The sequence below is a fragment of the Anabrus simplex genome, chromosome 4, assembly GCF_040414725.1.
Source record: "Anabrus simplex isolate iqAnaSimp1 chromosome 4, ASM4041472v1, whole genome shotgun sequence".
Lineage (NCBI taxonomy): Eukaryota > Metazoa > Arthropoda > Insecta > Orthoptera > Tettigoniidae > Anabrus > Anabrus simplex.
Window position 1 is genome coordinate 213,481,617 of NC_090268.1, and position 23,371 is coordinate 213,504,987.

A 23,371-nucleotide genomic window follows, 5' to 3' on the forward strand; every position below is an offset into this window, starting at 1 on the left:
TCTAGTCTGTTTAGTGCGTGCTTTCTTGATTCTCCGAGGATGACATCTGGCTTGATAGGGAGCCTTACGATGAATCTACCTGTTGTATCTCTCGAAGCGGTGTCCGTGAACTGTCTTTCACATATTCTTTCTTCTGATGTGTAATGTTGAATCTCCGGAATTGCTTCTTGTTTCCAAAATTTCTCCATCTGATCTGATAATTGTTGATTGCTAATTTTCATGCATGTTGTTGTTGATCCTTGTTTGTTCTCAAAAACTTCACCACCTATAATCCAGCCTAATCGGGTGTTTTGCAGAGCTGGTTGTCCTTCAGCTTCATTCTTGGGTGGACCTATGACTATTTTCCAAAAAAGTCCAGCACCAATTAACATGTCGATGTCTCCAGGCTTGTTGAATGTGGGGTCTGCCAAGCGAATATCCTTTGGAATAATAATCTTGTCCTTCTTGATCTCCAACTGTGGCAATCGTCCTGTTATAGTTGGCAAAACTAGAAATTCTGCTTCCACCTCAAATCCGTCATTCCTTGAAGCGAGATGTACTCTCGTGATCCTTTTTGTTTCCACTTTGGAACAATCTACTCCAATGATCTGTGTGTTCGTCTTGACATTCGGTAAGCCAAGTTTCTTATACAGACCTTCCTTTATTAGATTCGACTGAGATCCCGGATCCAGTAAGGCTCGGCATGTCATTCTTCTTCCGTGAACATCTTTGACATCAATTAAAGCTGTTGACAAAAGTATTTGTGATGTTATTCCTTTCGCCAAGTTCACATTGAGTGAAGCAAGTGAATGCTGAGATTCGACACACAGGTTTATGGGCACTTGATCTTCTTTGAGATTTTGTTTCTGTTTGTCATCTTCCTCAGCATGTAAAAGTGTGTTGTGAGGAAGTCCGCATTTCTTGCATTTCGATCCTCTGCAATTTTTTGCAATATGTCCTGGTTTCAAACAGTTATGACACTGTCCTTTTTCTCGAAGCAGTTTTCTTCTGTCTTCAACTGATCGTTTAATTAATTCTTCACATGTAAAAATGGGGTGACTTCCACCACACAGATTACAGCTTCCCTGAGTCGTCGTCATAACAACTTTCTTGCTAGGTTGTTTGTCCTTCGGATTTGCCTTTGTGTTCAATGCCTTGGTTTTGTTATGATTTAAAAGCATGTATGATTGGGAACGCTCAGTTAAAAATTTCAAGAAATCATCCAATGTTGGCATCTTCTCTGGAGTGTTGCCTTTCACCCTTTCCTGCCAGTCTCTTTGCTCAATGAAATCCAGCTGCTTCTTTGCTAGATGAATAACCAATGTGTCCCAATATTGTACAGGTTGCTTCATTGCTTTTAATGAAGCCATGTGAGTTTGAATATGAAATTGTAATTGCCTGAGTGATTCAGATTTGTTCTCCTTAAAAACTGTAGGGAACTTGAAAAGTTCATCTAGATGTGTCTCGATTATCATCATTTGATTATCATATGTATCTACAAGCAAGTTCCACGCACTTGTGTAGTTTTCTTCTGAAATGGTAAAACCTTCAATGACTTTGCGTGCCTCGCGCTGCAGAAGACCGATCAGATACTGATATTTTTGGATATTTGTTAGTTGAGTATCATTATGAATGGTTGACTCAAAACTGTTCTTAAAAAGCAACCATTTTGTGAATTCGCCGTTAAATTCCGGTAATTTAATTTCTGGTAATTTATGTATTCTTCTGTTATGATGTTGTGGAACTTCCTGTTGATGAACGGCGTTGTTTACTGCCGTGTTCATTTGAGCTAGTAAATTATTTTGAACATCCTCTGCTTCATCTATTATCGTTTGCAGTTGTGTAACTGCGCGGAAATAAATAGATTCAAATAGCTCTCGCTCTCCCTCACATTCCTCTTCAAACTGTAGGGCAGCTATTTCATCAGTTATCTCTGTTTCCTCTATTTTCATTTGTACTTCTTCAAAAGAATTCCATAGCTCTTCACATTTTTTAATTCTAACCTTCGCCTCCGATTTTGACATGTCAGCTGTAATTGACTTTATTATTCTTGTTAACGTGCCCTTTACTCGACCACGCGATTGTTTCAATTTCGTTAGTTGCGACATATTGAAATTAAGGTTATGCTGTGAAAGTTCAAAAGAATTGCATGAAGGTTATGTATAAGTTCAAAGGAATCGTGTTGCTGAATTGAGGTTATATGACAAAGGAATTTGGATCTTTTATATTTATGACAACAGGAGGATCAAAGGACTTCAATTATCATTTTCTTATTATTATGTTGATAGGTGCATATGTATGTTTGTTACAAAAACATGCGCTAAGAGAAAGGCTAGAATCTAAGAGTACCGTATGTATAGCAAGGATGGTGTATATGTCAAAGAGACTCACGCTCTCACGGAGATTCTTGCCTTGAGCGGCTAAGAGAATGTAAAACTTGAAATCTTGTCGCTAATTCTTTGGATGTACTAAGTACGAAAACTCGAATCGTACTTGCCTGATTACTGATTTATGCTGCAATCCGTTGAAGTTGTTGGCCTCAGCGGTCTGATCTTCGTTATGAACGAGAATGCAATATCCGTGAATGATTCCACGAATTCGAGATGTGTTGTATTTTTGCTCCGATGCTTAACCTCAATTGCGACGCATTGTTTTCACTTCTGGATTTCACTTTTCATGATCTTGCTTGTATTGAACATCTCAGGTTATTGAGAGCCGTGCTGTTGGGAGCCAATGTTTGTGTTTGATTTTGAAGTAAAGGAACTTGGTGCCTTCTATACTTTATTGCATTTGATATGTCTTAATCACCGCCGTCTCGATCCTCCTATACTGCCTGCTCTATGCGAGCCTTTTTGCGACTACGCTGCGACAAAATTTCTCCGCTAGATGGCAGACATAGACGCACAATGGTCTAAACTTATTCTAATGACGACAGCCTACAAAACACTATGCTGTATGGTCATATGTTCACTGAAGCTCGTAAATTACATCAGTAATATTAAATATCGGCAATATTACCTGCACGAAGTCGCAGTTGGCCTCTTCATGCACAATTTAAAGATTTTCCTGGACGAAGGCTTGGAGTGGTACCGTACTTTTTGTGTTCTTGCCAACGCAATATGAAATAATAGAGGTCTTACGAACTTGGCTAGGATAATATCTCTAACATTTTGCTGATGTTCTTTGACCTCACACTGTAACAAAACACATTCTGAAAGCTTTTTTTTTTTAATATTTGTTTTAAGTCGCACCGATACAAATGGTTCTAATGGCGATGATGGGATAGGAAAGGTCTAGGAATGGGAAGGAAGCGGCCGTGGCCTTAATTAAGGTACAGCCCAGAATTTGCCTGGTGTGAAAATGGGAAACCACGGAAAACCAACTTCAGGGCTGCCGACCGTGGGGTTCGAACCCACTATCTCCCGGATGCAAGCTCACAGCCGCGCGCCTCTAACCGCACGGCCAACTCGTCCGGTATTCTGAAAGGGAACACGTCGCAAGTCCTCGTATTACGCTCATACGCTTGAAGGACTTCGACAATAGGGCACATCAGTTTAAACGAACTCCTGGAGATGCTTCACCAGAGCAACAAAACTAGGTTTTGGGTATCGAACTCCTCCTCTGTCCTGATGTATAATCAGTTCCATTTAGAGGTGTCGAAGCTCTAGGCAGTGAGATGTTGCTGACACAAATGTCACACTCCATCCTCTCTTCAAGAACACGAACCTAGTACCCGCAAGTTAGGATTTGATTTCCTGTTACTAGTTTGATTGGAATATTATCGTCTGGATATCTGAGGTTTTCTACCTAGGGGCTTTACGTCACACCGACACAGATAGGTCTTATGGCGACGATGGGACAGGAAAGGCCTAGAAGTTGGAAGGAAGCGGCCGTGGCCTTAATTAAGGTACAGCCCCAGCATTTGCCTGGTGTGAAAATGGGAAAACACGGAAAACCATTTTCAGGGCTGCCGATAGTGGGATTCGAACCTACTGTACTATCTCCCGGATGCAAGCTCACAGCCGCGCGCCTCTACACGCACGGCCAACTCGCCCGGTCTGAGGTTGTCCAAAATGTCTAAACATGAAGGCGTTTTGTGATTGTCCGTCACAATTTTTATCACAAGGAATCCACTATCCTCCACGGCTTTAATCACCTTCTGGAAAAAATCCGCAGCCTTTCTCCAGTCATTCAACCGGGCCAGGAATGGAATGAATGAAGCCCCCATCTAGCAGGGAGGATAGGAATTGTGCCGGCTGGCGAAGCCTGTCGCACCCCTCTGGGGCAATGATTAATGAATGACAGATGAAATGAAATGATATTCGAGAGTGTTTCTAGAATTAAATATGACAGGGAAAATCGGAGTATCCGGAGAAAAACCTGTCCCCGCCTCCGCTTTGTCCAGCACAAATCTCACATGGAGTGACCGGGATTTGAACCACAGAACCCAGCGGTGAGAGGCCGGCGTCTTCCGCCTGAGCCGCGGAGGCTCCATCAAATTCTGAAATAAGGTGTAAAGGCACAGATGCGAGAATAATCTGAGGATATCCAATTACTTCCTTCATTAGGTCCTTGCCTAGATAAAGCCGACAGCCGCTTTTCTCTCAATTCTCTTCTAGACGGTATTTCATGGAGTCGTATATTTTCTGGCTGCGAACAACCTTGCCGAGATTGGCAACATGGTATACAACAGTTGAATATTTCGGGGAAAGAATCTGAAGTTTCAGTTCTACGAAAAATATACCTTGCACGAACGGAAAGAAACAAGTACCAACACCTTAAAATCACTTTCGAAATATCTATAAAAATAACATAATTCATTCATTTCACAGTTCTATTCAAAATATATATCTTGTACGAACGAAAGTGACCAGACACGTTTACTCATTGTACAAAATAACTCAGGTTTTCACACACATTCATGCACCAATAATACTGTGCTACACCCACACTGACAGCGAAGATTGTGCGTCTACTGCTGCACTCTTACGGCGATTTGGAGAACTATTGGTAGTCGCGCCTTCCTGTGTTAAACTAGTGGCATAGAGCAGGCAGTATAAGAGGATCGAGACGGCGGTGGTCTTAATGATACGATATAACAACTTGATGACGGACATGACTGTTGCATGCGTAACCATTTTTCAACAATACAGAATCATCTGACCAATTGGAAACAGGCTTAGAAAGTGCCAACTTCAATTAATGAAATAATTTTACAAAAATGAAAAGTCTCTTCATAACACACTGCTACGCCCGAGATATCTCGGGCGTGGTAATGCGTCACGCCCTTGCTGTCCCCGAGATATCTCGTCGGTAACTTTAGCTAAAGTTCTGAAAAGGAAATGTATACCTTTGGAGTTTCCTTTGTTTTTCAAACTTGAGAGGCAATAAGCTACATCTTTTAGCAGCATAATGGGCCATAAGTCAAAACGGAGACTGCATTTTAACACTATCTACGGTCAAATATCTGAAATAATGCATTCAGCACAGCGCGCAACCAAGGTTGGCAGTCCCGCAAAGCACCTGTATCCAGGGTTTGTAAAAATGGCTTCAAGTAGCGGACGGCGCGTTCTTTCCGAGTTCGAACTTATAGAAGCTGTGAATACACTTGAATCGGAAGATGAGTACTGAGATATCAGTGATTTGGGTAGTGATTACAGTCCTAGTGACAGTGATGACAGTGATAGTGCTGAGCCTCAAGTACCAGCTCCACAAACCAGGAAAAGAATTCGTTCCAAACCTGATTTATTTCAATGGTGCATGGGTAATATGTTTAGTCCTGTAATACACAGTTTTGATGACAGTTCATCGGGTATATCATTCGGTGTGATTCATGATGAACCAGCAGTTTTAGATGTATTTCAGTGCTTCTTTTCACGAGAAATTATGGAGCATATAGCAGTTGAAACAAACGAGTACTTTGTATTTGTTACGCAAACAATACCACCGTCTCCAAGTTCTAGGCTACGGAAATGGAGGGAAACCACACCTGAAGAACTGTACTTTTTTTTTTAGCCGTGACAATGCTTATGGCAAGAATGAAGAAACTTACAATTCTTGAATACTGGTCAACTGATCCTCGAATAATGACCCCGCAGTTCTTGGATTTCATGTCTAGAGACAGGTATCTCTTATTATTGCGGTTGTTACATTTCAATGACAACAGTCAGCCTGAAGGTGACCGGCTGTATAAAATAAAGTCTGTAATTGACCATCTCAGAAACAAGTTCAGAGAAACGCTCACCCAGTTTGCATTGATGAAAGTTTGACACTTTTCAAAGGCAGGCTTTCATCCATACAGTTTATCCCATCTAAGAGAAACAGATTTGGAATAAAGACATTTGTTATCTGCGATTGCGAGACCGGATATGTGCTGGATTTTATTGTTTACACAGGGTCAACTACAGAAATAATTCCCAAACGTGAATTTGGGGTATCAGGTGCAGTTGTCTTGATGCTAATTGAAAGGTACTTGCCGAAAGGACATATATTGTGGATAGATAACTGGTATTCAAGTCCACAATTGTACGATCACCTACACAAAAAGAAAACCAACACATGTGGTACAGTCAGGAGAAACAGGAGGGGTATGCCAAAATTTACTACAAAATTGAAGAAAGGACAAATTGAATCAAAAGCGACAGATAACATGATTGCCATCAGGTGGTTCGATGGTGGGGAAGTTTGTATGCTGACCACGCGACATACAGACAATGGATACCTACAGGGAAGCCGGACAGACAGACAGACAGACAGACAGACAGACAGACAGACAGACAGACAGACAGACAGACAGACAGACAGACAGACAGACAGACAAGACTGCCTGTAGAGAAACCCCATTGCATTGTCGACTATAATAAGTATATGGGTCCTGTTGACCGGTCAGACATGATGATCAGTTCTGTAGAGTGTGTGCGGAAGTCAATAAATGGTACCGAAAGTTCTTTTTCCACCAGCTGGACATCACTGTTTTAAATTCTCATGCCCACTTCAATGTCAAAACTGGACAGAATATATCTCTAGCAGATTTCCAGCTACAGCTCATAAGGGAACTCATCCAGAAGTACCACGTATCTAGACAAACCAGTAAAAGAGGACGTCCTACATCTGGTGACCAACCACTCAGATTGACGGAGAGACATTTCCCATCCCCTGTACAACCTACTCCAAAGAAGAAATTTCCTACAAGATGCTGCCATGTCTGCTCCAACACAACAACTGGCAAAAAGAAGAGGCGAGAAACCCGGTACATGTGCATCAAATGTGACGTGGCCCTCTGTGTTCACCCCTGCTTCAAAATATACCACACATTAGTGAAGTTTTAAAGACGAGCACATTGGAGTGTCTGTTGTAAATTATGAAACAATTTGGTGTAAATTAGGTGAGTTGATATTTTAGAATTTTGTGGTTTTCACTACATTTCTTATTTTGGTCAACCCTGGCTTAAATTTAATCTTTTTGACATTACTATAATAGTGAAATGTTCTTTGATTGCTTTTTATTAGAAATAATTAGTCATAATCGATCTATTCAAGACGATGACCAATGAGTACTTTGACTATTATGGACAACCCTGATTTGAAAAATAGCTAAAATGTCTTACATTCATAACTGTTGAAAGAGCGTTGTCCAATTTGGTGAGAATTTAGCACTTGTGAAAGAGGAATATAGAATTTTTTATAGGAAAGTGTATTTTTGGCTCACATGGACAACCCTGATTTTTTCTGTTGTTAATTTTTGCAGGAAAAAAAACTGAAAGCTGTTCTGGAATTTTTTGCCAGTTCATGTGAAATATCTTGCAAAATTTTCATATTTTTCATGTATTTTGAGGCATTATATTTTTTTTAAATAATTCAGAATGGAGGGTTCAGATAGTCGCTCACAATATCAGCAGCGAAAAGGATAACATGTATTTGATAGGACATGGACTGGGACTTTGGAATAATGACATAATAACCACGGAAATGCCCTAGAGAGGGACGTCTTAACTAGTTCAGACTGTAGATGGATTTATAGTATCCGCAACAAAAGAAGATGAAGTGATTGAGCGACAGAGAAGGGTGACAGAAACGAGAAAGCTCAGTGATATCCCAATGTAATAGAAACAGAGTGATATAAGTGACATTCCACAGACAAACTTTTGTGTCATAAGGGTACAAGTGAACTACATTTTCTTTGTCTGTGTACCTATATGAATGGAAAAACGTTTATTTTAACTATCTCTGTAATGCTAATCACTTGCCCATTAAATGTGTAATACAGTATTTCATTTTTGTTTTATTTCATTCCTGACTTTATACAAGTGTTGAAATGTTTAAATGGCTTTTTCTCTGAATGATCAAAATGTTACTTATACCATTCTGGTTTTCATACACTCAATTCATGACAGCAAACTAAATTTCTCTCTTCATACAGACCAAGTTAAATGTTGTTTTCTGTGACCCACAACAAGAACTCTTTATTTAAAGAAGTCGAAGATGAAATTGTAAGCTATGTGCACGAAAAATGCACAGAGGGAATGGCTCCATCACGAGATGTCATTAAGAATGCAGGCTCGCGAAGTGGAGCAACAATGAGATGATGATGATGCTTGTTGTTTAAAGGGGCCTAACATCGCAGGTCATCGGCCCCTAATGGAACGAGATGAACGACATGAGAGATGATGTTAAAATTTTAAAAACATATCCACTGACTAGAGTTTTTTAAAAAATGGAGAAAAATAAGGGTGAGATTAAAACAATCAGTGGATCTAATACGCAATGCCTTATTTTCTAATAAAATAAGAGAATCTACAGGAAAACAAAAGAATAAGGCATTGCCTGGTAGTACATAATGTACGAGAGACGTTAAAATAACACATTAAAATACGCAACACAAACTAAAATTAAGTCAATAGGATAAAAGCGAAAGTGACACAAAACACACTAGGACAAAGGACAGCATCACACACGAGAAAACAGTCCACTATCCCTCATAAAGCGGACGACGAGGTCTGCTGACTGCTCGTCATCACGCAAGATAAGGGAGATAGTACTCGGAAGGTTAAGACTACGGTGCAGATCGACCAGGTCCACACACTCCGTAAGGATGTGCACCACGGTAAGATGTTCGCCGCAGGTACACACCGGAGGGGGTTCTCCTTTCAAAAGATGCGAGTGAGTCAAGATACCGTGGCCGATCCGAAGACGCCATAATACCACGGCTTCCCTCCGCGAAGCCCGAAGGGAAGTCCTCCATACCTTCGTTGTTCCTTTTATCGCTCTCAGCTTATTGGGAAGTGGAATGGCCTGCCACTCCATCTCCCAATGGGACATAACAAGATGTCGCAGCTGGGAGCGAATATCACTTACTGGAACCTTGAAAGGCAACGGGGGCAGTGTAACTGCCTCCTTGGCAGCCTGATCTACTAACTCGTTTCCCTCTATGCCCATGTGGCTTGGGAGCCACAGAAACGTGATTCTGGTGCCAGCATCCCAACACCCGGCCAGCAGGTCCTGGATTAGCTGCACCAGAGGGTGCCGAGGGAAACAGGTATCTATAGACTAGAGCGAACTCGAGGAGTCGGTACACAGAAGAAAGTGTCGGCGCCCATTGTACAGTGCGTATCGCAGAGCCTCATAGATAGCATAGAGCTCTGCTGTGTACACACTACAGGTCGCCGGAAGAGCAAAAAGGAACCTATCATTGTTAACAACGAACGCACAGCCCACCTTCGTATCTGTCCTTGAACCATCCGTGTAGACGACGACTGAACCTGGATAGCGGCCAACAACGGACAGGAAGAGCCTCCGATAAATCGAAGGGTCCGTGTTTTCCTTTGGGCCAGTGTGCAGATCCAGGATTACTTCAGGTCGTCGTACGACCCACGGAGGTACCCCACTTGGTTGTCTGACAAGGCAAGGAACCGAAGGTACGTCAAACGATTCGGAAATGCTATCCAAGCGTATCCAAACCGGCCGCGTCGCTCGAGGACGAGCAGCGTACAGCAAACGGTTGCCATTGTTGAACACGCAAGGATAGCTTGGATGAAGTGGCATCTGTTGCAAATTGGCAGCATATGTAAGGAGAAGTTGCTGGCGCCTCAGGTGTAAAGGCGGCACACCAGACTCAGCGAGCAGGCTAGCGATGCGGCTTGTACGAAAAGCTCCCGTCGCCAACCTAACCCCGCTGTGGTGGATACTGTTCAGCTTCGCAAGAACGCTTGGTCTTGCGGAGCCATATGCTGCACTGCCGTAGTCTAACCGGGTTAAAATGTGTGCCCGATAGAATCGCAGGAGCACCGTGCGGTCAGCCCCCCAAGAAGTGCTGCTAAGAAACTTAAGGATATTAAGCTTCCTAGTGCATCGCACTTTTAACTGCCGCACGTGTGGCTCCCACGATAATTTACTGTCGAAAAGGAGCCCAAGAAATCGGTAAGTGTCAACTACTGGAAGAACGACGTTGTCTAAATAAAGCTCAGGATGGGGGTGAAGAGTACGTTGACGACAAAAGTGGACAACAGAGGTCTTTGCGGCAGAAAACCGAAAGCCATGTTCTAAGGTCCACTGCTCCACCCTCCTAATAGCGTGTTTTAATTGTCACTCTGCGACTGCCACATTACGCGAGCTATAGTGCAGAGCAAAATCGTCCACATATAGTGACGGTATAACTGCTGGACCAGCACCAGCAACAACACCGTTGATGGCAATCGCGAACAGAGTGACACTAAGGACCGATCCCTGTGGGACTCCATTTTCTTGTACGTGGTATTGCGAATATGTCCTCCCTACTCGGACACGGAATAGACGGAGGGACAAGAAATTCGCAATAAACGCCGGCAAGTTACCTCGGAATCTCCATTGATGCAGGGCTGAAAGGATACCATATCGCCATGTGGTGTCATAAGCCTTCTCCAAGTCAAAGAAAACAGCCACCAAGGGCTGTTTGCGGAGAAACGCATCCTGGATAGAGCTTTCCAGCCGTACCAAGTGGTCAGTGGTGGATCGAGCGGCTCGAAATCCACATTGGTACTCGGACAAGAGTCCTTGTTTCTCCAGACAACACACACAAGCCGGCGATTAACCATCCTCTCAAACAGCTTACACAGGCAGTTTGTAAGGCAAATCGGTCGGTAACTTCCTGCATACTTAGGATCTTTGTCAGGCTTGACGACAGGAATAACTATGCCCTCTCGCCACTGAGACGGAAAATCACCCTCCATCCAGATTCGGTTGAACACACGAAGGAGATAGAGTAGACTATCATCACTAAGGTGTTTCAACATCTGGTTATGGATGTTGTCCGGTCCAGGAGACGTGTGCTTGCAAAGCGCCTGGGCGCTGCGGAGTTCCCACTCCGTAAAGGGCACGTTATAGTCCTCTGAAGCTTGGGTGGCAAAACTAAGGTGATGACGTTCTGCCTCCCGCTTCAGAGGGAGGAAATCAGGATGGTAATTCCCGGAGCCAGAGACATCCGCGAAATGACTATCTAGATGGTCAGCAATCACGAGGGGATCAGTGGCGACACTGCCTGCAATGGAAATTCCCGGTACAGCAGATGATCCTTGAATACCCGAAATTCGTCGAAGTTTCGTCCACACTTGAGATGATGGAGTATGTGACGTCATGGACGACCCATATCTCTCCCATGAAGCCTTCTTACTTTGTCGAATAAGAACTCGCGCCTTAGTGCGGAGTTTCTTAAATGTTACCAAGTTGGCCACAGTAGGCTGTCGACGGTAAAGTTTATGAGCGTGACGGCGTTCTTTGATGGCTGCTGCTATTTCATCGTTCCACCAAGGAACGAGTTTTCGGCGAGGAGCCCCCAAGAAAAACGGAATGGACTCCTCAGCAGCAGCAAGAATAACTTGGGTGACGTAAGTTATTTCCTCGCCGACGGTCCGCCTGATATCGTCATTAAAGACAGCTAGGGATGAGAACTTTGCCCAATCAGCAAGTTTAAGAATCCATCGAGGGGGAGCCTCGACGGATTTATGCTTCAACAAAGTAAGGATAATAGGAAAATGGTCACTGTCACAGAGATCATCGTGTGTATTCCACCGAAACAGTGGAACCAACGTTCGGCTGCATAGACTTAGGTCGATCCGAGAATACGTGCCATAACGTACACTAAAGTGAGTTGGTTCCCCTGTGTTCAAAATACATAAATCCAGCTCAGTTGCTAATATTTCCAGCTCTCTTCCCCGGGGGCAAGGCGCCTCAGAGCCCCACATGGGGTGATGGGCGTTAAAATCGCCCAATAAAAGGAAGGGAGGTGGAAGCTGATCTATGAGATCAACAACATCAGTTATATTAAGATGCTGGCCGGGTGGAAAATAAACATTACACACTGTTGCTATGACAGGCAGTGAAACGCGACCAGCCACAGCCTCGAGCGGGGTTCTTAATGGCACCTCTTCGCTGTAGGTATCAGAAAGTACAAAAATGCCAACGCCACCGGAAGCCCGGTGTGCATAGTATCGTTCTGTAGAGTATAGCTTAAAATTTCTCAAGACCGTATGATGACCAGGTCTGAAGTTGGTCTCCTGAATACAGACTATACTCGCTGCGTACTCACTAATGAGCTGACGTAACTCAGCAAGATGCCTGTCATAACCATTACAATTCCACTGTAACAGTGCCATAGTGTGGACGATATAAGTAGTGTTAGGTTATGAGCAATAAAATGCTCACAAACCTAAAGACTATCAACATCTACATCCGTAGATGTAGTGGACAGCGCGACATCCATCTCGTCGTCAACAGACGGCGGGGATGGCGCCCAGAACTTCGACGTTTTTCGGGGGCGAAGGGGTCCCCTACGAGGAGAGCGCGCAGGTTTCGGAGCAGGAGTACCGCCCGGCGCAGACTCATACCCCCCAGACGGGGGGCATGACTTCTCCTTCGCAGGGGAAGTCCGAGCGCGCTCAGGACGGGCGCTCTTCTTCCCCTTTTTCTTTTCTAGTTTAGACGGGCTGGGAGATGGTTTCCCAGCCCTGGTCGACAAAGCCACCTCTGCCGGCTGGGGCACGACTTTCGTCGACCTCCTAGGGGGGGGGAGACTTAGTTTTCCCCCATGCTGTGCCAGCTGGGGACTGCCAGCCTGCACAGACTTCTGGTTGGTCGAAGGTGGGGTGGTCCCCCCCCTTCGAGCTTTGACTATTTGCGATGTTGCTGGGAGCAGCAACAGTCGCCTTGGGCGCAGCGATCAGCACAGGTGACGATGTTGAAAATGACGAACCTGGAAGACTCTGAGCTATCATGCTGTAGTCGAGTGTACGGGCAGGTGTATTCATGGAATTAAAGTTACGGCGCGCTTCCTGGTAGGAAAGACCATCCAGGGTCTTGAACTCCTGGATCTTCTTCTCACTCAGGTATGTCGGACAGTTCCGATCCCGAGGAGAATGAAAACCGGAGCAGTTAGTGCACTTGTACGGAGTTGTGCACTCCTCCGCGCCATGAGCTACTCGTCCACACGTACCACATACAGCCTGATTCGAACAGCGAGAGACCATATGTCCGAATCGCTGGCATTGATAGCATCGCATAGGAGGCGAGATGTACGGCCTCACATCGCAACGATAAGTTGTTACCTTGACTTTCTCTGGTAACACTGACAACTTGAAAGAGACAATGAAGGCACCAGTGGCAACGTCTTCACCGTTGACCTTGCGCGTAATGCGCCGGACGTGTGTCACGCCACGGTTCTTCATGTCTTCCATCAACTCGTCGTCAGTGTTCAAAATAAGGTTGCGGTGAAAGATGACTCCGCGAACCAGGTTCAAGGACTTATGCTCCTCCACTTTGACGGGGATTTCGCCAAAGTGGTCACACTTACGCAGCTGATCAGCTTGCAGTGCTGTACGAGTCTTCATAAGCAAACTACCGTTGCGCATTTTCTTAAGGTCCTCAAGTTCGCCGTAAACGCCTTCGATGTGTCGACTAAAAAGGATCGACTTCACCAGCTTAAAATCATGCCCATCGGTTCTGGTAGTGACCGGAAACCTAGGGAAGCTGGATCCCATTCCTTCACGCTGCGCATGTTCCCAGGGAGTTGAACCTCTCAGGGAAGCAAAAGTTAAAGACTTAGGTGGAGGACCACCTTGAGAAGGACGACTTCGTTTGGAAGCCATCCCCGATAGTATCCTCCCCGAATGCCACCCACTCCGATCAGGGGTCTCTGTAGCCGAACCAAGCAGCCAAGGCAATACCCACCTGGTCGTAGCAGGTACTGCCCGGGGTCCGATGTTGGACGATGCCTAATACGGGATGACTGAGGCAATGAGCACTAAGGCTCCCTTCCTCCAGTCACCCGCAATAGCATGTACCCCATAGCGTGTACAGAGCACTAAATATAGAGAAAAAATTAAAAATAATTAATAATAATATGTCCTTCTGGCATTCGGCTGTGCGGGGACCTGTGTTGTCAGGCGGATACCACTGCCAAGGCACATGGCGCTCCCACCACGCAATGGTCCTGGGTGGACAGTTGCGGGCTTTTGGGCGTAATCGCACACGTAAGAGGCCCATCTCCGGGCAGCACGCACATCAAAATTTCGAATGGTCTACATCTGACCCTCGGAAAAATAATAAAAAAATAAAGAGGGGACCATGGCCACATGACCCTTCAAGTCGCCTTCTACGACAGGCAGGGATTACCTGTGAATGTACTCGACCCCTCCCATCCACAGGAGGTCCAAAGCATTATACCAAACCGCAATCCATGTCCGCGCCTAGGTCGCCCCTTTTAGTCGACTTATACGACAGGCAGGGGGTACCGCGGGTGTGTTCTACATGTGCGTCCCCCACCCGCAGGGGGTAGTGTGTTTGGTCCGTGAGAGGTATTTTATTTCCCTCAAGTCCGCCGGCAAGCCGGTTAGGACCCCCCTATCCGCCACCTGGGACGCGCCACGTGGGAGTATCACCTCTCCCCCTGCTACGCCTGCGTAGCAGGTTCGTGGTGCTAAAGAAGCCATGTATAGCATTACTAGGAAGTGGATCCTCACAACTTGGGGCCAGATCTCCAGTACTTCAATTGCACAGAGTTCTGATGATGATGATGATGATGATGTTGTTGTTTAAAGGGGCCTAACATCAAGGTCATCGGCCCCTAATGGTACGAAATGAAATAACAAACAGGTCAAATACATCCACTGACCAAAATAAAATAAAAATTGTCATGAAGAATGATTTGATGGACATGAACCCAACAAAAACAACCAAACAACCAAACAAACAAACAAACAAACAAACAAAGAACAGTGGATCAGACTAAAAAAAGATTGAAAATAATAGTATTACTGACCAAGGGACCACTTATAAAGCACAAGGATGCTTGATGTCTAAAGGGGTGCAAAATCCACGTCTAAGGCCCCACAGAATGGTACATGTCGCAAGTAAAGTAGAACCATGGTATTTGTCATGTCGGGGTACTAATCAAAAGTAGCGAAGACTCACGGTGTTCCACACAAGAAGGTACTACTCACAAGTTCTGCACTTCGTACAGGGAACGCAGACCTATGGTGTTTCTCACACAATGGCGCCACTCATAGCCAACGCAAATCGATAAGGTTCCTCACCTAGGTGTACTAACCACACATCCCGTGGTGTTCCTCAGAGTGGATACCAATCACAGGCAACGCAGACCCACGGTGTCGCTCATATAGTGGTACAACTCACAGGCAACATCCAGACCCGCGGTGTTGCTCACATGGGTACGACGCACGGGTACTGGAAACCCACAGGAGAACCCCCTCCAGCTGCTACTAATCACAAACTCATTTCATACCTAATATAGTGGTACTACTCGCAAGATCGTCGCCATAAGACCTATCTGTGTTGGTGCGATGTAAAGCCCCTAGCAAAAAAATAACCTACTTGCAAGTACAGGCAACCCATGGTGTCCCCCACGTGTTGGTACGAATCAAAATTAGTTTCATGGTTCCAAGACAATCATCCCTTGGTCGCCCCTTTTAGTCGCCTCTTACGACAGGCAGGGGATACCGTGAGTGAATTCTTCGTCTGCCTCCCCCACCCACAGGGGGTGTGTGTTTGGTCCGCAAGAGGTATTTTATTTCCCTCAAGTCCGCCGGCAAGCCGGTTAGGACCCCCCTATCCGGCACCTGGGACGTGCCACGTGGGAGTATCATCTCTCCCCCCTTCTACGCCTGCGTAGCAGGTTCGTGGCAGAGAGTTCTATGAAGTGTCTCTAATGCACTAGATGAGAGAGAGAGAATGATCCATATGTCTCTAATGACAGCTCCAATGAAGGTGATTAGGGAACTGGGTAAAATTTTCATATTTGGGTGTGCTTAATCAAATTACATTTTTAATCCATTACAGGCCTAAAGAAGATTATGATTTCATTAAGGTGACATTCTGTGAAAGGATGTTCAGATCGGTGACAGTGTTTCCAATTCCTCCAATGACAGCTCCAATGAAAGGGATTAGAAAATTAGGCAGTATTTACTTGATATTTGATTGTGCAGATTTGTTTCTCAAATTAAAATTATAATTCAATACAATTCCATAAAGATGACAGTCTGAGGAAAGATGCTCAGATAAGTGGCAGTGCTTCCAATTCTTTTCATGAAAGTGCTTAGAGAAGTACGTGGAATTTACAAGATATTTGTGTGTTAATATTTTTTTTTTTTCAAATTAAATGTGTAATTTGCTATAAATAAAATTATGATTTCACAAAGCACTTTTCAAACCAACTGATTTTTTTTTTGAAGAAAAGTGAGTGTTGTCTTGCATTCAGGGTCATCTTGGATTCAGAGAAATAAGGTACTTCAATAAATGAATGAATGAATGTTCTGTGCAATTAGGAAAGAGAAGACAAAACTGTACTCGTGAAGGACTTCAAAACATCTAGTTTCCACTAGAACTCCACTTTCAGTAGGAATATCGTAGAACTCACCAAAAGAGAAACTGCCACAGAAGACCCGTACACAAGCCAACAGTCACGATCCACAGCATGAAGACCACAACATGAGGTTCCGTCACAAGTTTGCCCACGTCCTTAACTATGCTGCTTGATAGCTTTGTCTGGCTGTACTGCGGAACAAGGAAAAACAATGCTGAACTATAATCAAAATATCAGGTGGACAAATTCTATCTGTAAGTATTATAAAATTAAGTTACCAGTGCTAAGCAAGTTGGCTACACGGATCAAACTGTGTAGCTGCCAGCTTGCATTCAGGAGATGGTGGGTTCGAACCTCACTGTCATCATCCCTGCAGATGGTTTTCCACGGTCTTCTATGCTGGGCCTGTACCTTAATTAATCCTCAAGTACTTGCTTGACAGAGAGGTAAAACACTTGTGTCAGGTCTTTTTAACCCTCAGTTGCAAATGAAAAAGTATATATGAATATATGAAGTCCTGATCTTTAGATGAATGATAGCCTTAGTGGCTTTTGGTTCAAAGGGCAATGGGTTTAATTCTTGACTGGGCCAAGGATGTTAACCCTGGGACTCCGAACGGGAGTCTCTCAGACTCACCTCGTCATATTTTGTACTGTTTACTCTTTCCTTTTCTTTGCGGGAACTTCTTCCTCTATTTATCCTCATGAATACCATGTATTTATAATATTGTGGCTTCGTTCATTATTTTAATAGTCATTCTTCATTATTATACACTTTATTTTCACATTGTTACGCTGACACCCAGGCTGAGTCTAATGGACTCGCAAGTATTGTCTGGCCCATCTAGAATATATCGGCAGTATTCTGTTCCTAGTTTCTATTGTAATAGTACCCAAGTAATAACTGGCTCTTACAAGTAAAAGTTCATTCAAAATGAATAAGAGGATGCTGACAGAATCTGAAATCGGTGTGATTTTAGATAGTGAGGATGTTTCGAGTGAAAGTGTTTTCAGTGAAGATGAATCAGACTATATACCAGAAAGTGATGGAAAACTGCAGTGAGGAGAAGGATCACGTCAGTGTAGTGGGTGAAATAAACTATGTAAGTGAAGTTGTTCATACTGATCTTATTGATACTGATAGTACACTTCAACCAACAGACAGTGTGTATTTGGGAAAAAATAGCTTTGTTTGGAGTGGGCACCCTCCAGGACAAAGCAAGGTAAGGAAACATAACATCCTCAAATCTCAGACTAGAGTTGTCGAGTTGCTACCTTTGAAAACAGTTGAATCTCCTATAGACACTTTTGACTTATACTTCACATCAGACATACTTGAAAATATTGTCCTTCACACTAATACAAAAGCTGAGTATGTTTACAGTGAAAAAGGAAATTAAAAATGCTGAAAAAAATGTGACAGTATTGAACTAAGAGCACTGATTGGACTACTCATCACTGCAGGTCATTTGAAAATCAACCTGACTAACATCAGAATATTATGGAGCAAAAAGTATGTATCACCAGTGTTTCGTGCAAAAATGAGTCATCAGAGATTTGAGGAACTGTTGATGTTTTTGCGTTTTGATGTCAAGTCTACAAGAAGTGAAAAAAGAAAGGACAAATTTGCTGCTTTTAGGGACATATAGGAAGCCATAAATCACAATCTTGGGAAATATTACCTTCCAGGAGAGAATCTTACAGTAGATGAACAGTTGGTTCCTTTCAGAGGACGTTGTGAATTTCGCCAATATGAGCTCTAAGCCGGATAAATGCGGAATTTTTTTTTTTTGATTAATGACTAAAAATGTCTATCCATTGAGAGGATTGGCATACTTGTGAAAAGAAGGCGACAAGAGAAGTAAAAATGTTGGTTTCAATGTTGTCTCAAAACTTAGTTCAGATTTTTTGGAAGTCCCAGAAATATTACAATGTATAATTTTGTGTCATCAATGGATTTGGCAGATAATTTACTCCACAATGGTCTAACAATTGTGGGCACCGTTAGGCAGAACAAGGCCTTCATACTTAAAGAATTTTTGTCAAATAAGATCCACTCTCTCCGTGTTCCTTCCCGCTCCACCAGAACCAAAGATCTTCTCCACATTCCCCACAATCAGCACTCAATACTTCAACGATCTTTCCTAACCCGCCTCCCAACACTCTTTAACAATATTAATAGGAGACAAGAGCTTGATATAGCATCAAATAAAAGTGTATTCGAGAGGTGTGTAAATAGTATCTTAAAGATAAGTTGATGTGAAGGGATTATACCGCCATCTTGACCCACGACGACTTGGCTATGAACATGGACATTCTCATGGTTTTCGATTTGGACATTTATTAGTAGGATGTGTACCTGATCTTGTTATATTTTGTTATGTTCGTTATACTTTATTATGAAAGTTTACGTTTGTTAAATAGTCTTGACAGTGCAAGTGAAATTTGCTCAGTGTAGCTGTATCTTGTGCTTCGTGAATAAATAAAATAAAAATAAAAATAGAAATGCGTTGTAGTTCATTCAACAATGCATCACACAGCATATGTCATTATTGAAGAGGATGGAAAGTCTGACGTGATTTTTTACTATAATGAGACTAAAGGGGACGTGGACTCGCTTGACTAGATGTCGCATACATACAGACCCGAAGGTGGCCTCTCGCACTGTTTATGAATTGTACTGATGTCTGTGGAACTCCAGCATATGTAATTTTCTTGGAGAAAAATCCCACCTAGAATAACAAGAAAAAGAAATGCAGACGTCAGGTATTTCTTGCTGAGCTAGCGGAGAATTTGATGGAACCCCATATCAGCAGATGTCCGAAGTTAGGACTCTGTAAATCTACAATTCAATGCATTCAAAGTATTTCCAATGACACTCAAAAGTTCAGTTTCTATGATGTCAACATACGCAAAGAAGAAACAATGCTACCTATGAGATCACAAGAAAGGAAGAATGCAGAAAACAGTGTGTTGCAAATGTGAACGAAATGTATGTGGTGAACATTCAAAGTCCACCACAAAATGTGTCAAATGCATCCAGTGATATTATGTTTTGTACCTGAGATTTTCTCAATTATAGTGTAAATAGATAAGATTTTCTCATTCAATATTTTAAGTAATAAGGTTACAAGGCTAATTTTCTAGCTTCTTTTAATATTATATGTAATAATTTAAAGATTGTATTACGGCTGAAGATGCCCTAAATAAGGGCGAAACATGTCCCGAAAGTATCAAGTGTTAGTATGTATTTGTATCCACATGTAAGTGGATTAACATATACCTTCATTGGTTTTTTTAAGACATAACAACTTTCAATACGAATTAATCATGAGGTTTATAACATGTAATATGATAGCCAACCAGGCAAGATTTAGATTAAATAAGTGAGATGCCTAGTATCAAACATGGACAAAAGCCATTCTGTTAATTTTTCAGTAGAGCCACATTTTTGTTTCTCTTTGTTAAACCCCCGTTACATGTGTGAAAATTTTTGTGTGTCATATTTCCAGCCCTATGAACAAGAAAATCATAGTTGACACTTGGGAATTTCAGTCTAAGTCAATGTAAAACACATTCTTGACTTTTGTCCATTTTTAATACAAACATCCATGTAATTGTCCACTTTTGAAACGAACTATCCCAATATTTGGAAAAAAAGTTGCTGGATGACATGGAAGTAAACTTCCATTTTAAAAGAACTTTATTAAAATATGAAAGAAATAAGGCTATTCTTACACTTTGTTAACATTTTTAACATTCATTTCAGTTCTTGCTTCACTGTATTTCTGGGCAAATAACCTCTGGTTCATCACAAGAGTCTTCAAAACAATCACGTTCATAAATAATCATTAACAGCTTGTTCATTTTCACTACAAATGTTCTTATTGATGACTTTGACATACCACTTAAGAGAGGCATTAATTTCCAATCTTTTCCGAAGTGCTTTCCTAGTAAAATGTCAACATCTTTAAGTTTCTGTGGGTTTACATTCATGCCAATATCAGCAGGTAAAGGATTCATTAACATTAGACTTACCTGTCATGCTTTTGTGATCTTATGCTCAATACCTCTTTCCAAATAGTAGCTTACTTCACCTTAAACTACAACATTGCCTCTTTTCATGCTCCTGAGTACAATTGTTTTACACTGTGAAATCATGAAATGAAGTTGACTAGCAGATTTCAGATAAATCTGTGCTTGTTCTTTCCAATTCAGTGGTTCCAAGGTTTGTCCAATCAGTTTCACTGTGCCGTACATTTTGAACACCTCAAGATATTCATCAGGACTTACTATGGTCGTCATCTTCTTAAGGTCTTTCTCAATGCGTCGAAAAATCCTATCTGGAGGCAAATATGAGTGTCCAGTAACTGGAAATACCAGTTTTAATTTGTCAACAGAGGATGGTGCATACGTTGTAAATTACTTTGCACACATCGCCAACATATTAATGTTTATATTTTGGCCAGCGTAGCCATCAGCAATCAACTTGACTGAAGTGAAGCCTTGTAAATCATTAGATCGTAACTCATTGACAACTGCTGATGCTAATTCGTTTGATGATTTCTTTCCCTCATTCTCCAGCCACGTATAAACAGACACATTGTCAGGGCGCAGTTTGCTTTGAGATGTGCCTATTACAACAGACAGATTGTAACAGTAGAGTTGTCTAGAATAATAAGCTGACTAATCACTTAATTTTGGCAAAACAAGGTTCTTTTGGCAATCACAGGACATTAAAAAACAGTCCTCCTCTTTTTTCCTTAAGATGTCGATAAAAATTATCTGGTCGCCATGACAGTTTGATGTCACTTGTAGCAATATGATTGGCTGAAACGGTCATGTCTGTTTTTGATATAAACTACGTTTGGAGGTGTCCGATTATGAAAGAAACTGCATATTTCTATGTTAAAAATTACGTACAAATATTTGTTTATGAAAGACATGGACCACTAATTCAGAGAGAGCATTAAAAATGCTATAAGGATCAATCCTTAACTCAATTTTGATATAGGTGGCGCATGTCCATGTTTGATACTAGGCACCTCAAGTATCTCAATCTTAAATTGAAGATCTGTAAATTAGTAAAAGATATAGCTTTCCTAAAGCAATGTCTGACACTAAAACTGGTACCTAGATTTCTAAGACCAACACAAAGAAAGAACATTAACAGCCCAAGCCATAATAGAACCCAAAGTAAGGTAAATGATTTATGGCTAAAAAATAAGATCAAGGCATTATACAAAAAGAAATCCAAGTTGAATTTGCAGTTATATAACATTCATTTAGCAGTGACACAGGATGTAGCCCCATTAGAATAGCAATCATTTCAACACATGGAATACAAACGAACATACACTCTTAATAAGAAACACGACACATTGGATAAGAAAATGAATCATCTAAAAGAGACACAAATACGTTATGGTAACCAAATAATAAATGAACAAAAAGTAGGTTCATCAAACACTATTACTCCCACGATAGCTAACTTGACTAAAGTACAGTTTACAGAAAGAGAGAGTGATCTACTTAAAAAGGGTCCAAAACACAATTGGCCTAATAAGAACAGAGAAATAGATATTATTAACACTGTGGCAGAACGGAAGCAAACATTTCAAAACTCCTGTGCAATGTACAAAATTACTTAAGATTAGAGTTAAAGAAGAAACTGCCCAGATTAGTTAAAGATAATTCTAATTTTGATCCTAAGCAACAGTTACAATACAAGACATGAAAGCAAAAACAGAAGACAACAATATTATAGTGACTAAAGGTAATGAAGAGATGGAAAGAGTATTTGGAGGATCTATATACTGGAGAAGAAATTGACAATGTAGATGAGTACATCATAAAACAAGAGGAGGTTTCACAAGATGAACTAGGTCCTCCCATAATGAGAAGTGAATTCGAAACAGCACTGCAACAGCTGAAAAAGAAATAGGCTCCTGGACCAGATAAACTGCCTGCTGAACTGTGGAAAAACTCTGGAAAAAAGCTGAAGGATGAACTCTTCAAAAATCACCCAGTACTGCTATAAAAACTGAGATATGCCAGAGGATTTTGTAGAAAGCAAAGCAGTACTTCTGCACAAAAAAAAAAAAAAAAAAAAAAAAAGGAGATTCAACAGAATGCTCCAATTACAGAATACTAAGCCTTGTTTCACATGCAGCAAAAATATTCACATGCATATTAAAAAACAGAATCGAAGTGAAAATTGAGCAGAATCTAAATGATGATCAGTTTGGGTTCAGGAAAGGAGTAGGAACGAGAGAGAACTTAAAACCATCTTGGAGAGAAGACTAGAGCTTAACAGAAATACATATATAGCTGTTGTAGACCTGGGAAAAGCTTTTGACAATGTTCAGTGGAAAAGACTGTTCAAAATTATGAAGGATACTCATTTGGACTGGAAAGACAGAGAAGCAATACTAAACCTCTACATCAATCAAAGAATAAACATCGAAAGTAATGAAAAATTATGCAAGGTGAGGATCAGGAAAGGAGCAAGACAGGGGTGTTCCTTATTGCCATTTCTATTTAATTTG

General features: G+C 42.0%; 1 protein-coding gene and 1 pseudogene across 7 annotated transcripts in view; one reads left to right on the forward strand and one right to left on the reverse strand.

Moving 5' to 3' along the window:
• Sugb (Sugar baby) overlaps positions 1-23,371 on the reverse strand; it is a 263,895-nt gene that overhangs the window by 147,579 nt on the left and 92,945 nt on the right. For all 7 annotated transcript variants that reach the window (XR_010859821.2, XR_010859819.2, XR_010859818.2 and 4 more), the window contains exon 6: positions 16,879-17,015. Coding sequence is in view for 3 of the 7 variants with exons in the window: in XM_067145343.2 (XP_067001444.2) it covers positions 16,879-17,015 (137 nt within the window). In the remaining 4 variants the exon portion in view is untranslated. The remainder of the gene's footprint in view (positions 1-16,878; positions 17,016-23,371) is intronic.
• LOC137500438 (piggyBac transposable element-derived protein 4-like) lies at positions 5,749-8,128 on the forward strand (annotated as a pseudogene).